The sequence below is a fragment of the Medicago truncatula genome, chromosome 1 (assembly GCF_003473485.1).
Source record: "Medicago truncatula cultivar Jemalong A17 chromosome 1, MtrunA17r5.0-ANR, whole genome shotgun sequence".
Classification (NCBI taxonomy): Eukaryota; Viridiplantae; Streptophyta; class Magnoliopsida; order Fabales; family Fabaceae; genus Medicago; species Medicago truncatula.
The window spans coordinates 34,130,398-34,146,081 of record NC_053042.1 but is presented as its reverse complement, the minus strand read 5'-3'; the positions used below and the strand labels follow the sequence as shown (position 1 = coordinate 34,146,081).

The following is a 15,684-nucleotide window of genomic DNA, read 5'->3' as shown; positions in this document are numbered from 1 at the left end:
TGTAAAAAAAAAAAAAAGGCTCCAAAACTAAGAAACATATGCCAATAAAATTTCGCAACATGATATATCTTCATGTGCGACACAGCAGTTAGTTACATATACTTAACGGTGCTCCAAACTGAAGATTAAACTACATATATTAACGAAGGACCAAAATAAGTTAATTCATTTGTCTTTTTTGGATAAGACTGCCTAATACTTCCCATAAAGCTATACAAAGTAACTATAGCTCAACCACCAACGGTAATAAGCTCCCAAAAAAAACCAAAACATGCATCCCTGGAGTAAGCTGGGTCTTGTTATGACTCAGCAAGGACCTGGATGAGACCACAAAATGGTTCAATGCAGCATGTCTATCATCCAGCAATTAACGCAGACCTAGTGGATCCTGCATCAAAAGAATAAAAGTTAAATACGGAAATCACACATCAATAATGGCGAAAGTGGTGGTGTCTGCATACATGGTGTGTGAATTGAAACCAATCAGAGCATAAGCTATAAGCGCATTATTAAACAATCCAAAAGGCAAATAAGTTGCCTCCCAAGTTCTACAACAAAGTAAATTAAATTTAAAAATTAAAAAATCCAATTTGACATGTTTCATGGCCTTTTCAACAACTATCAATCCAGCAAAAGATTAAGTAGAACAGGCTGTTTGAGAAATTGAACCTACTGTTTGATCGCTTCATATTCCTGCAGAACTTACTGCCACATTTGCACTGGAACAGTTTGACAGGTTGATCATGGTCGTCAAAGTCAATGCCATAATCCTGCAGATACACCATAAAAATAAGCTTCTGTTTAGAAAAAATTGATTATAGATTAATGAAATGATTTGAAGAAAGTAAACTACAAAAATGAACAGGCACTCCTTAGTATAACCTAACTAAATGGTCTGCTATCCACTCAAAGTACACAAGCATTTCTCAATTAAGTAGCCATGAAAAACTAGAAAATAAGTTTAGCCATAAATAAATTATCCCAACTGTGTTAATCATTGCTAAGTTGTTCACTACTTAAAAAGAGAGTAATTAGTAAGCACCGTAAAGAAGTGAAAATTTTATACAATATAGGAGGACCCAAGTGAGCTAGAAAATTTCATGAAAAACTATATTACATAACAAAACTTACCCAAGTGAGCTCTTCATGTGATGCTATGTTTCTGGTGGTAAAAAGGGCGAACTGCAAATTGTAAAACATCAAAAGCATTGGTAAGCAAAACTGCTACACAGATTAGTGTAACAACAAAAGGCAAGTAAAACAGCTTTTCAGACTTCAAGGATTAGGTAGCTTCTCACATGATAGTAGTAACGATCTGGACACTCAATTTGAATTGGGATTTCAACCAAGTTTGCATCAGAACATCTGAAAAATTAAATAGTTATTACAAAATCTCCTAAATAACCAAAAAACATTCAAACATTTGCCGAGGCTATTTGGCAGAAGTCAAGAGTTAACAATAACACAGTCATAACATAAGTATTGAATCATCAGAATACGCAATCAACCATTAGAAGCATGCAAATGAAACAAAGATTGATCCTTTCACTGCTCAGCTATGAGATAAGTAATAATTGATCCTTTCACTGCTCAGCTATGAGATAAGTAATAATATTTGAGTTGAATGTATAAAAATAGCATACAAGAAAGTAAGCCCAGTTTTATAAAGATGGGAATATTGCGATAGATAAACAGTTATGCGAGGCAAGTTAAGGAAGGTAAATCAGATCAAGGATATTTAAGCAGTTTGGGGTAGGGAGAGATCAAGGAAAAGTGTAGATCAAACGATTAAAATAATTGGTATTAAATGGTCTATCATTACGTATGAGCATAGTTTGAGGATCCATGTTGCAGACTCACCTGGTGGAAAAAGGCTCCGACTCATTTTCAACATTGTCATACGTATTTTAATTTATAATGAACTAACTATTTCTCAATCATGACAATCACATAGAAAAAATTATTTTCTCTTCGGATGTTTAGAATTAGAAGTGCACGTGTTTAAAACAATATGAACTACAACCACATTAAATTCGGGTTATTTTTGTTATTCATACAATATTATAAATACATACCAACTTTGATGAAACATCCCAGCCAAATATCTTTTTTTTCTTTCTAGATGCGTAGTCTGTATGATTAAATTTTCCTCCCTGGTTATGTCTTCCTATGTTGGTAATCTCATAGTAAAAAAAAATATAGTATAAACTATGAAAATGAATACTTTGTCTTATCAATGAAAAGTGCAACCAAGTAATAGGGTCGTCCCAACTATGTCCTTCATTTTTTTCCGGATATCAATGGTTATGTCCTCCTACTTTGTCTTCTCCCATTTTTCCAGATATCAATTGTTATGTCCTCCAATTTCTCTGTTTTCCCTAGCTTGAATTTTAGGGTGCCAACCTTGAAACAATGGGTGAGAAATTCAATACCTGTGATTGATAAATCTAGCAATGTTGCCAAAGGACGCTGCATCTAAGCACAGAGCTTCTTCATCCTTCACAAATGTTGAATCCCAATCCGCATCCAGTAGAACTGGGTAAGTAGATTTCCCATTTTCAGCACATTTAATGTTCCTCTCATGCAACTCTTTAATGGTTAAAATTTCTCCAGCAAACTCACACACAAATGCTCCTTTTGGCAGTTCCTCCAAGGTACGAAGTCCCCATCCTTTTCCTTCGGATGTGAAAAATACCTAAATTTAAAATATTAATTAGAGAAAACATTTTAAAAATGTACTGGGGAATAACATTATAATACATAGGAACTTGGGCCTGTAGATACATAACTTGACATAAACAATAAATTCAACGCGTAAGAACTTTTTAATAAAAATTATGAATCAATATTGGAGAAAATGTATTTGTTTACTAGTGGCAGAGATTACTTAAACACTCACCTGCAAGTTGTATGTTATTCCTCGCTGAATAACGCGATTTCCACATTGTTTCCCACAGCCACATTTGCTCCAACATTCTTTAATAAACTTTCTCTTCAAGTGTCCTTTACATGGTTCCAAACAACCATCACTCTTTGACCTTTCAAGTGGACAATCTTTGCAATAAAAGCAATGCTGTTGAGGGTTGTGACTGATAGCAATACACTGTTCCAAAAATTCTTCCTTAATTAGGCCTTGAGCTGTATATGCAAATTCACCCCCAGTTTTACATGTACAGGCACAATGTGTGTCTGACAACAAGACACAACTTCCTATACAGGAACAACTGTCTTCAGCCCCAATACGAGATAGAGAAATGTTAACATAAGCATCTCGGAACACAAGGTTTTGGGGTATGTAGTTGAAAGGTGGTGGAAAGTCGTTAGTAGATGACTCATTCACCCATGAAATTTGATTATTCTCTTCTCCTTTTGTAAGGTCACTAACATCATGATAAGACCTTATACGATCTTCTGTAGATTGGTGATGTGGAACAACTACTAAACTGAGTGAATTTGGAGACACGGGATCCTCCGGCTGCATTCTAACATCACTTTGTGGAATATCATTTGTCCTGTTCATCTCGGAAACCAGTACAGCATCATCCAAACTGCTCTGATGGGCTGGTGAAAAGGGGCCTCGAGGTGAAACCAAGGCAGAAAAAGAATTAACTTGGATTGATCCATTTGATGAGTGAGAACCTGTGTCCAAATCCTTACTGCCCCCAATGGCGGGTGTGCCATCAACCTCCGATTCCTTTGACACATCTATGCTTGATTTTGGCATTGAACCTTCTTGTGAGTTATCGTTTGAATCAGTACTGAATTCCAACATGCAATCACATACATCTCTCAACATTTTTGCGACAGAAAAATTTGGGTCGATGATTTTATATGATCGCAGACATTTATCCTCTATCATCTTTAGAAGTTGTTCTTGAGTAGGCATGCGGAAATCTGGTCCCTGAAGAGCTGAGCTGCAGCTAAGAGAAAGTTTTACTTCTCCCTGAGCTGAAGAGGCTATCACAACATCAGAAACCACTTCTTTATGTGTGTTATGGTGTGATGGTGTCATGGAGACATGGGCACCTTGCTTTTCAGTAACACCATTCTTCCTTGAATAGCGCCTTAAGCTTGATGGTTCTGCATTTAAAAAAATATATATCTTTACAAGATGAATGTTAACATGCAACGAAAGAACGAGATGAAAAGTGGCAAAACAATGTTGAAAAAGAAAAATAATTGGTCAGATTCAGAGGTCAAACTCTGCCTTCTAAAATACAAGCAGTGCCTACCATAGAGTATCTTATGCAAACTTTCTAGAAACTCATAAATCAGTAAAGGCTTGCTTGCATTTTTGTTTATGGAAAATAGTGCATATGATAAATGTGCCTCGCCTCTATCAGTTTCAGCTGACAACATGATGCAATTATGCAATGGTAGTGTCAAAATCAGTTAAACTAATAATTCGTGCATTGACTTTATTCTTTTCAAGTACTCTGACAATAAAGTTCTGTATCTGTATTTTGTAAGAAGATGTATACGTCTATCTTATCACTAGCAATCAGATACATCACTTAGTTCCATCCACAAATAATACATTTAGCAAAACCATAGTTGGGTGTGTGTGTGTGAACTTGAGTTTGAATCACAATCCATGGTTTGAAAAGAAGAATAAAACTAAGTTTTTGAAGAAGAAGAATAAAACAAAGTTACTTTTCTGATAAATTAAATCAAAGTTTGCAAATTATAATCCAAACATGCCAATTACAACTAAGATGTCAAAAACAATAAAAATAATATCAAGGGATAGTTCATCGAATACCAGGGGGAACCATTGCAAGGGGACGCCGCTCATAATCTTCCTCGTCAACGGGCTCAGATTTAGGTACGGTAAATTCATAAGAAGCATGTGGTGATGCAGGTTGCTTTCCCCTGTCAAAACTAGCATCGCGCATGGGACGTGCTGCAACCCTTCCATTTCCATCGGATGACACTACGTTGTTTCGAGGCTGCTGTGAAGAGCCGCCCTCAAGTGCTGTGGCCTTTTCTATGTTAGACTTCTTCAATGGGGAAGAAGCTGAGCTAGGGGAACTGTTCTCTTGTCCTCTTAATCTCAATCTTTTCAAAGGTCGAGCAGATTCAACATTTAATGGAGCTTCCTCAGCCTCCGTCTCTTCTTCCTGGTTGTATGAAAATGCAGAATACATATTCAGTAGCTATAGACATAAAATCGTTTAGTAATGCAGATAAGTTGCCAACAGAAAATGATGAATGTTACGTACATTTACTCTCTTGTTTTTCTTTTGTGGTTCTGGCTCCTGTCAAATAAAATCCAACAATAGAAGTAAGTTTGCAGAAAAATCAGTGATAGAGTGTGTGCGCGCAGCCACAGGGGAGAGGGGTAAAAATAAAGCGAGAAAACCACCTCAAAATCATCGCCTTCTTCAAATATAGCATCCAATAAAGCTCTATAGTTCTCTTCCTCGATAAGTTGCCAGTTTTTATCAAACAACTTTAGGAGTTTCTTAAGCACCCGTTTCACTTTTGCTTCAGGAATCCCAAACGCTGTCATTGCCTGGAGGGCCGCTGCTATTTTTGGATTGGGCCTTGGCGCCATTTATAATCAGTGAACTGTTACTTTTGCTACAGACACCCAAATGTAAAACGCCCTTAATTCAAAAGATTTCCAAGATATAAACAAATGCACCATAAACATTCTTCTTCTAACAAACAAAAACAAAAACCAAGACACCAGTTAAGAAAATAAATTAAACAACAAAAAAGTTTACATTTTGATTTGATGTATTTAAAGCTTTAAAAAAGTGATTATTTCTAAAATCACTTTTTTTAAATAAAAAGAAAAAAGCATCCAAAGTCATGAGTGAGTCAAAGGTGTTATAAACTTCTGTATTACCCTAATCTTTCTATTCTTGAATTTCCATGAGAATATACACAACAGTACATAAATGGGTTAAGCTTTAAAAAAGGGATTATTTGAAAAATCACTTTTTTTTTTCAGTCATTTCTGTTTGTACATGTGATAAATGTCATACAGAGAACATGCAATGGAAGAATCGTACATAAAAGACATTGATCTTACCAAACAAAAACCCAAAACCACAAAAAAAAAAAAAAAAAATGCACAAAATTTCACGGTATAAGAAAAGAAAGAGTGAAAAGAAATGGACCTAGGGTAGAATCGGAGGAAGAGCGTTTCAGAGAGATGAAGCAATGTTGCAAGCGAGGTTTCGTAGCATGATCTGGTGAAGAAAGAAGAAAGCGAAATGAAGCTACTGAAGTGAGAGATGTTGTGGTTAGGTTAATGTGAAACGAAAACGCTAAGAAATGAAAGTGAAAAAAGAGTGTCGAAGATGAAAGGTTTACCTACCTGGGTTTTCATCTGACTGAAGTGCTTAGTGCCATTTTGTTGTTTCTGGGAGTGCGAGACTGAGAGTGAGAGGAACGAGGAGCTTTGAGAAAAATAAATAGGGCTCCACACTTTGCCTTTGTTTTACTCCTATTTGGGTAATAGCAAGAACATTTAAAAAAAATAATACCGAGAATGCTTACCGTTGCCCTTAAAGCATTGGATAAGGGGATAAAAATATAAATATAGTACTCCCTCCGGTTCTTTATATAAAAAACAAAAGACATAAAATATCAACACCAAGAAAATACATTGAAAATAGTCATCTTCATTTAATATACTTCTACATTTAAAAAAAGTATATGAATATCCTTAAATTAATTACTCTTTAATCCATCAACTTACTTACTTTTAATATTCTCTTTCATAATCAATAAGAACACAAATGAATTTTAGCATCAAACATATTTGAAACTTGATCAATCTTCTTATAAAAATGATCAAAAAAATTCTCATTTTTGTTTCTAATAAAAAGGACCGGAGGTAGTATTAGAAAATGATGGAAAGTGATAAATTTAATTTTTTAAAAAGTTAAAATATTGTTGAAACCAATGCAAATATGCTACTTTAGCAAGACCCAAAAAAATATTTGTCCCTAAACAAATAACAAATGTCATAAATCCCTGTTTTAAGTGTCTAAATTGGAGTAAGTTATGATCTTGAAATTTTGGAAATTGCGTATTTAATGCATTGAAAATTCAAGTGTTTAATTTGTTAGTGAATAATTTTTTAATGGATTAAATATGTTTTTAGTTCTTTGCAAATATATCAACTTTTTATTTTAATCCCTCTAAAAAATTTCTTCCACTTTTAGTCCTCTAAAAAAATTTCATTTTCACTTTTGGTCACTCCTTTCAAGTAAACATATGTAGAATTCATATTTTTTAATTAAATTTTGCAAAAAAGTTTATAATATTATAAGAACCTCTCACAAAAAAAAATTAACAAAACATGAATTAAATATGAATTTTTATATATTTGGTGGTTAAAAATTTATATTTAATTCATGTGTTGTTAAAAAAATTCAATTTTTTGGGAGAGATTTTTACAATATACTACACATTTCAACACAATTTCATTAAAAAATGCATTAGTTGGCTTAAAAATAGGCACCAAAAGTGGTTTTTAAAAATTTTATAGTGACTAAAAGTCGAAGAAATTTTTTAGAGGAACTAAAACAAAAATTTGATATATTTATAGGGACCAAAAACATATTTAACCCTTTCTAAATTGATAATTCTCATAAAATATTTTCTCCGTCCCAAATTGTAAGCAAAAGAAACTCAATTCACACTAATTAAGAAAATTAAAACATAAGAACTTGGAATATAATTTTTTGTGTTTTCTTTAAAATAAGTTTTATGGGAAGATGTAAAAACATTTTTTATTGGATATTGGTTATGGAGAAAATTGAAATTAAATTGCATTTAATTTTATAAGAATAAGCAACAGTTTTTCTTGAAAAAGATGATTTAAAAAAAATAAGATTAAATAGGATAAAATTTTGTTTGAGAATTTTGTTATTTTGACAAATTTATTGCTACTTTATTAACTTTATTTATACACAAAAGACAGATTTACATGACTTTGTTTTTGGTTAAAGACAAATTTATATGTGTAACCAAAAAAATACAAATTTACATGTATTTATTATTCTTTTTTTATACCTTTTATTAATATTTTTTTTGAAGAAATCAAAATGATATATAAAAATAAAGGGCCATCTTTCAGGTACAAGGTGTACCAAAGAAGATCCCTACAAGTTACAACAAACATTTAGTAACAAATAGTGAAACTAATCAATTCCCGCACATAAGAATAGGGTTTGGCACTAATTGTAAAAACTATAATGAAAAAATACAGCGTTAGCTTTAAACCACCAAAAAAAAAGGAGTCTAACATTCTCCAGAAGCTGCGTAGGAGAGCTTTGCTTACCTCAAAATATTCCAGCATTCCTTTCCTTCTAGATTTTTGAAGCAATGTTATTTACTAATAGTAAAAAAAACAAATTGATATTTATATGCTTTGTCAAACATAGAGAGTTACCACAAAACAAGCCCCACATCGGAAGTTTTGTGAGCTTGGAGAGGTAAACTGCATTATAAATATGTGTACAACATGAGCCTCAGGTAGTGTGTCTTACAATGCAACCTTGCACGTTGTGCCTGTGTTGTTTCACCCTTCCATTTTCCAATGTGAACTAGTAAAAATACCCGTGCTAACGCACGGGTACCTGTTGGGGTGGACCATTTTTACAGTTAAAACTTGAATATATGATATTTTTTATAAATAATTTTGATAATGATAGTTTAGATATTGATTATTTATTTATTTAAAAGCAAAATATATGATATTTGTATATAAATATTGTCTTTAATTTTAAAATATTTAATTGAATTATATTTAATTAATTTTATATATGATATTCAATTAAATGTAATTCTTTTTCAAACTATTTTATATAAATTGAATTGTTTTAAAATAACATGGTCTCATGTTTTTTATATTTATCATTCACAAATCTTGGTCCCGTGTTTTTTTTTTTAATTTATAAGTCACAAATTTTGGTCTCATGTTTTTTGTAAATATATCATTCAGAAATTTTGGTTCCGTTTTTTTATATTTATCATTCACAAATTTTGGTTTGTATATTTTATATTTATCATTCATAAATCTTGGTTTTGTATTTTTTATATTTATCATTCACAAATCTTTGTCCTATGTTTTTTATATTTAGCATTCAAAAATCTTGACCTCGTGTATTTTTTATATTTATAAGCATGTGTTTGATTTCAATTTTAGAGAGTCAAAAGTGATTCTAGAGGTTGTATAATTGATTATATGATGTTTGGATGATTTAAAGTAGAATTGATTTTGCTTGTATAATTGATTCTACTTGAAGCTATAATTTGTAGTTCTTTGCTTCTACAATTGATTTTACCCTTAAATTATTCTAAAATTTATATCAATAACAAAATAGCTCGAGTATTATAATTATTATAAACTTTGTATCAATGATAACATGTCACATGTATCAGTATTAGTTTAGTCAGAGGCAACTTAAATCGTGCATTTAGGTTAATTATGAAATAGGATCACTGAAAACTTTTCAAGTGCATGATAATTTAGTTTAATCAGTCAACGTTTTAGTGCATTTTATTAACGACAGTTTGTCTCATGCATGATAGTTTTATTTAATTGATGCCAACTTCTCTCATGCATTTTAATAATTTATGAAATTTTAGTATATACCCACCTTATCCCTTTCTTACATTGTGTAGACTTTTTTATATTGTATAAATTTCTAGCAACGACAATTTTTCAAGTGTATAATAATTATCGAATTATATAATTTTATAATATGTTTGCTAACTTATCATGTGCATGATAATCGTTTTCAAATTTATCAGTGACAAAATGTTCTATATATAAGTGTTGTTTTTAACTGTTTATGATTGATAACTATTTAAGTTAATGTCCAATTTTTCCATGCATTTTAATTATTTATGAAATTTTAGTTAATTACGATATTTTAGATATTGCTCATTTATCCTCTGCATTTTATTTGATTAAGTTCAATATCATTGTAGAATTGAAGTGAAGTGATATTCTAAATAATATAAAAGTTTTATCAGGAACAATATAAACGACAACTTGTTTCATGTATTAAAGTTAGTTTAATCGATGACAATTTATCAAGTACGTTTGAGTTAATTTTTTATAATCGGTGTATCAAAGTTAATTTCGTTAGCGGCAACTTATCTCGTGAATTTCGGTTATTTCCAAAATTTTAGCCAATGTCTGCTTCTCCCATGCATTTCAAAGTTATTTACAATTTTTTTGTCAATGCTCACTTAACATGTGCATATGAGTTATTTCTAAAATTTTAGTCATTGCCCACTTCTCCCATGCATTTCACCTATATACGAAACTTTTGTCGATGCTCACATATCCCGTGCATTTTAGTTAATAAGAGTTCAATATAATTGTAGAAATGAAGTGAAGTGATATTCTAAATAGTATAAACATTTTAACATGAACAATTTTTTATAAATGACAATTTTCCCCATGCATCAAATTTAGTTTATCAACGACAATTTATCATGTGCACTTGAGTTAATTTTGATTTTTATTAGTAAAAACTTGTCCATGATAGTTTAATTTAATCAATGACAAAATAATTCTAGAATTAAAGTAAGGTGATATTCGAAATAGTAAAAACTCTTCAGCAGTAACAATTTTTTATAAATAACAACTTGTCCTGCGAATCAAGGTTAGTGTATCAAAGTCTCTGTATAATCTTTTTTCTTATAATTTGAGACAACAAAATGATTTTTTTTTTGCTAATAATAGGTCGGAAGGAGCATATTTTTATTGTAAAAATTTAATAAAAAATTATTTTAATTGTATAAATCTCAAATAGTAACACTCACTGCAAATAAATTTTTAATAAATTGACAAATCCACATTTTTCAGTGTTGGATTTGTTAAAAATATACAATTAATTTTTGAAATACGACTCACTTTTTAATTTTGACTAAGTGATCACAATTATTGATTAAAAGTACACATAATATTTAATTTACTCTTAATTGTAAATATCCATATCAATTTTTTCTTTTCACACTTTCACTACATTAGAAATTTATTTTATTTAACATAATTGTTCTTTTAATAATTTAACCTAATTGTTACTATATATTTTTTTTGAATAAACCTAATTGTTACTATTGTACAGTACAGCTGCCATTTTTCATTTTTCTTTGTCTTTTCGATCCTCCACTTGTAAGTTTTTTAATTTATCTCTCTCACTCTCTTTTATAATAATTATAATTATAATTATTTTTACACAAACACTTATTTGTTCATTTTATTCTCTCTCTTCAACCCTAGCCGCCAAATCACTATTCACGGCCTCCATAATCAACCTCCGACTGCTCCAGCTAGGTTCACAGTCTTAACCTATTCCTTTTCTTCTATCATTCTATTTAATTTATTTTCAGATCAGATGGATTTATAAACATCTCAACCACCACCTTCTCTGATAGATCTCGGTCAACATAGACCACCGTTTGAAAAATCATCACCATAAAAATACTCTCCTCCATGCTTGAATTTGCAACCGCCGGTGTTATTGTCTCCATGAGGTCATGTTTTTGTGTTTTTTAGATCTGATACTATTGATAAAAAAATCTGAGTTGAATAATAATTTTCTTTGGAAAACAATTTTTTTATGGGTCCTGCTAACAGGTGCCTCGGGGCACTGTTAAGCATACCATAAAAAGAAATTATTACCATAAAAGAAAACTATTTTTGACTTTATTATAAATTAATTAAATAATTTAAATGCATTAACTACTCTCTAATTCCCTTTTTTTCATATCCTTAGCCAGTGCCCGGAGCATCGGTTAGCATTTCCATTATTCCATTCTTTCAACATTCACTTTCTGTTATTATTTTTTATGATTTAACAACAATTTCAACTCAGAACATAGATTTTTATTTTTTTTTCAATCCCAAATTGTCATGGTTAAAAAATTGCCCAAACTGATATTAAACCCTAGTGTTAATACTCTCTAGTAAATCAGAATACCAATAGCATCCCTCTCTTTTTCATCGTTTTTTTGTCATGTAGCTTTGATATCAATGGCTGTTTCATAAAACCGCAGCAAAGAAAATTCTACAATTTCCGATTTATTACTTCCTCTCTCCATTGATATCTCATCTCACACCTCCCTTTCCTGTCAGCCAAAGAAAAAGCATTAGATCTACACACAAGTTAGCATGACAGACAGAGAAGACATAAATGATATATTTTCTAATGAAGATGTTTGTTACCTATTTTTTCTGATGTAGATTTGCTTTTGTAGATCTATTATTTTGCAGATTTTTGTTGTTGTAGAGATAATTGTAAAATTATGTTAGGACTGTGTTTGGATATGTATTTTCTCTCTAACTACTCATCTTCATCATCTTTCCACTTTCTTATTTTGCCTCTTATGTTCTGTTGCTGAATCTGAACATAAAAGTGTAGTTTGTTAACATATGATATGAAACTTGTTATACCCTGTTTTTGGACCTAAAAATACTGGGCCCAATTTCATTTCAAACTTTGTCAATTATTAAATTCCAACTGCACAGTTCAAATTGTCTCTGCCTCGCAGTATTTTCAATCACAATTTCACTTATGTTTTTTCTTGCACAAAACTTTTCAAAATGTCCTTACTTGTCTTGTAAGTCATTCAAAAGTGTCTCTGAATCATTACATTGCTTTTTTCTACAGTTTATTTCAAAAATCATACAAAAAGGGTATTTTGGTCATTTCCTGCAGTGGAACCCATTTTAGTCCCCGTGTTTGTCTCTGAGTTGCTTTTAATATTGTTTGCGAGTCGTTATCGAGTCTTTATTAAGAGAATAATTTCAAAAAATTCGCGTCTAAGTCAGTTCGAGTCAGTTTAGTCCCCAGGGGCGTTTTGGTCTTTTCCTACCAAAAATCCGACAGGGAGGTATTTTAAAATACCTCATGTCAGTAATTGGTTCGTTTTAGTCCTTTGATTGATTTTAATTTTTGTTTCACTTTACGTTTTATCAAATTTGTTTTTTAGTCCAATTTTATTTTTAAAATTACATTTAAGTCCAAAAGTTTCTAAAAATTGCATTTCAGTCCTTTTATTATCATTTTTTTTGCAGAAACGCCCCAAAGGGCATTTTGGTCCAAATTTTCGCACAAATTTTAGTCCAGTCCAGATGTCACTTTTTTATTGGCTTTGCAGGCACACATGGTAGCATATAAAAGGGAATAAGTGTCAGATTTTTATAACAGATCCATTGATTGCAATACACATCACCAGAAACAGATTTCATCTTTCTCTCTCCTTTCTGTTAGGATCAAATCAGAAAATCCACAAGAACAAAAAAGAACCAAAACCGAAATTTCTCATCAATTCTCAGAAGATTCATTGAATCATCATCATCAAATCTTTGCTCTGCAATCCAAGTGCAGATTCACCACCGAAAGTGGCAAATCCAGGCACGATCACAGAGACGAATTGGAGAAGAAGAGGGAAAGCAAACAGAATCGAAAACGCAGCAACAACAACGAAGCTGAAGCAAACAGAATCGAAAACGCAGCAACAACAACGAAGCTGAAGCAACAACGAAGACGAAGCCGAAGCAAGAGCGCAGCAAGCACAAGCGTGAAGCACGAAGCAAGCACGAAGCAAGCACGAGGCAGCGCACAGCAACAAAACAAACGCACAGGAGACGAATCGGGAGAGAAGAAGAAAGAAACCGAAAGAAAACAGCAAGCAAATCCGGTCCAAATCAACACAAAATTCGAATCACAGAACAATAGCACCAAATCCGAAGCGAAAAGGTAACGATTCCGTCCTTCTCCTTCCGTTTTCCGTATCTCCTAGCTGTGTGTGATGTGAAGGTTGTTTTGAAAGTGTTTGAAAAAGTTTGAATCCGAGTTTTAAAATGTAGATCTGGAAGAATCCACAACTGTTTTCGAAAAAATAAGCTCATAATCGAACTCAGTGCCTAAGAGGAAGCCTAGAAACGTGTTTTGTTTTGAAAAAGGAGAAGGTTGATCGCTCCGGCGCGGCGGTGCCACCACCGGCCACCGCGCCGGAACTTGTTGTTTCGCCGGAGAAGAAGGAGGAGGAAGGCGGCACGGCTTCATCTTTCTAGAGAGAGGGGAGAGCTTCTCTCTCTAGAGGAAGGAAGAAAGAGAAAAGAAAGAAACAAATGAAATAAACCGGGATCCAACTCTATATATAGAGCTTTAAACCGGACCGGTTTATTTTCGGTTCTTTCCTTTCTCTCTTGATCGCTAGATTAATCCAACGCTTCCTGTGCTTCCAGGCTTTCTGATTTTGGTTTGGGCCTATTATTTTCGATTTTTGCTTTTTTTTTGCTATTTGCACCATGTTTCTTTGCTGTTTGAACCTCTGCATGCTTAAATTTGCTCTAAAAAATCTCCAAAAATTATCACATATTTCTTGATGAATTTTCATGCCTTTTTGATACTTCTCAATGGTTTTAAAATGATAAAAGAGAGTATGTGATATTTCTTGGTTAATTAGAGTGCTTAGGCATAATTTTGTGCATTTTAGTAGTATATTCCTCATGAAAACGTTGGCATGTGATATGAGTTCTTAAGATGCAATTTTTGTGATGAATTTATCACTGGTTATGGGTGCAAATTGCTGCTTGTGTATAGTGTTTTTACTTCCCTCTTTGCTTTGCAATTAACATGCACCTTTACTAGTTAATGAAGTGCCAAAATATTGTGAAAGTGTGCTATAAATTCTAGCATAAAATGTGTCCTATTTTCCCTCATTTCGACACCAAACAAGACCTCTAAAATTTGTCATAATGAAGGAATTAGGGGTCATGCATGTACTAGAATTCTATAACCACTTTCATGCACATTTTGTCACTTTATTAGTCTCTTTTATGTCTTTCCTCTTAATACTTTTTTGTGCACTTCTTTTATTCTATGCTTTATTTTCATCTCACTTCTTTTGTTCCATTCATTTCATGAGCATTTCTCCATGTCACCACTATCTCCTTCACTTCCTTTAGTTTAGTATTCATTTTTTGCAAGTTTTAATCCATTTAGTGATGTAATTTGTTATCATTGGTTTGTAGCTTGGCAAAGGGGCCATAGAATGTATTTAGGCAATTTTTGTAATATGGACTACGGACACTATGACGCACCGACACGCACACACTCACCCTAGATGTATGCCTAGGATTGTATGTGTAGATATACGGCTAGGATTGCATGGTTAGACGAATGTTTAGGTTTTAACACTTAGAAAAAATCCAACTTTTTCCCAAAATATGCAAATAACCTCATTTGAAAACTTTTTTGCAAAAAATAAAATGGGAGTCAAAACTCCTTATTTCTCTTTATTTTTCTTAAGTAAAATTTCCAATGAATCTTAAATATACATAGACTTCATTTTGAGAAAGACTAATTCCACCTCACATTTTCCAAATCTTATGCCCTTGAGGCCTCTCATCTCTATTCTTCAAAATCTCTTTTCAAACTTAAAATCAACCAACAAAAACAAAAACCTTTTTTTGAGAATGAACTACGAACGGTTTTGATCCCTTAAAAGGGTACGTAGGCAATGAGTCAAAACTCATCCAAGCCGAAATAAAATCAAATTCTACTTCTTCTCACCCCCCATTCTTAACTAATCACACCTTCCTTTTTTACAAATAAGCAATAAAACTAAAGCGTAGAAATAAACTTAGGAAAGCGGTTCTTATGGAATACCATAATCGCTCCGGGTGCCTAACAC

At 32.3% G+C, this 15,684-nt stretch overlaps 1 protein-coding gene across 4 annotated transcripts; it reads right to left on the bottom strand.

Moving 5' to 3' along the window:
* Positions 1 to 20: 20 nt before the first annotated feature.
* LOC25484214 (probable inactive histone-lysine N-methyltransferase SUVR2) lies at positions 21 to 6,466 on the bottom strand. 4 transcript variants are annotated; one of them, XM_024779492.2, is made up of 11 exons: positions 6,329 to 6,466; positions 6,129 to 6,200; positions 5,366 to 5,663; positions 5,223 to 5,258; positions 4,763 to 5,120; positions 2,900 to 4,080; positions 2,433 to 2,695; positions 1,299 to 1,365; positions 1,132 to 1,182; positions 674 to 770; positions 21 to 388 (listed from the first exon to the last, which is right to left on the bottom strand). In XM_024779492.2, exons 3-11 carry the CDS (start codon positions 5,555 to 5,557, stop codon positions 357 to 359), a joined length of 2,277 nt encoding a protein of 758 aa, XP_024635260.1. In that variant the 5' UTR covers positions 5,558 to 5,663; positions 6,129 to 6,200; positions 6,329 to 6,466; the 3' UTR covers positions 21 to 356. The 4 variants fall into 4 exon arrangements, with proteins under 4 accessions (XP_024635260.1, XP_013468439.1, XP_024635254.1 ...); XM_013612985.3 differs by having other exon boundaries at positions 5,366 to 5,583; XM_024779486.2 differs by having other exon boundaries at positions 5,366 to 5,583; positions 6,325 to 6,460.
* Between the last annotated feature and the right edge of the window lie 9,218 nt (positions 6,467 to 15,684).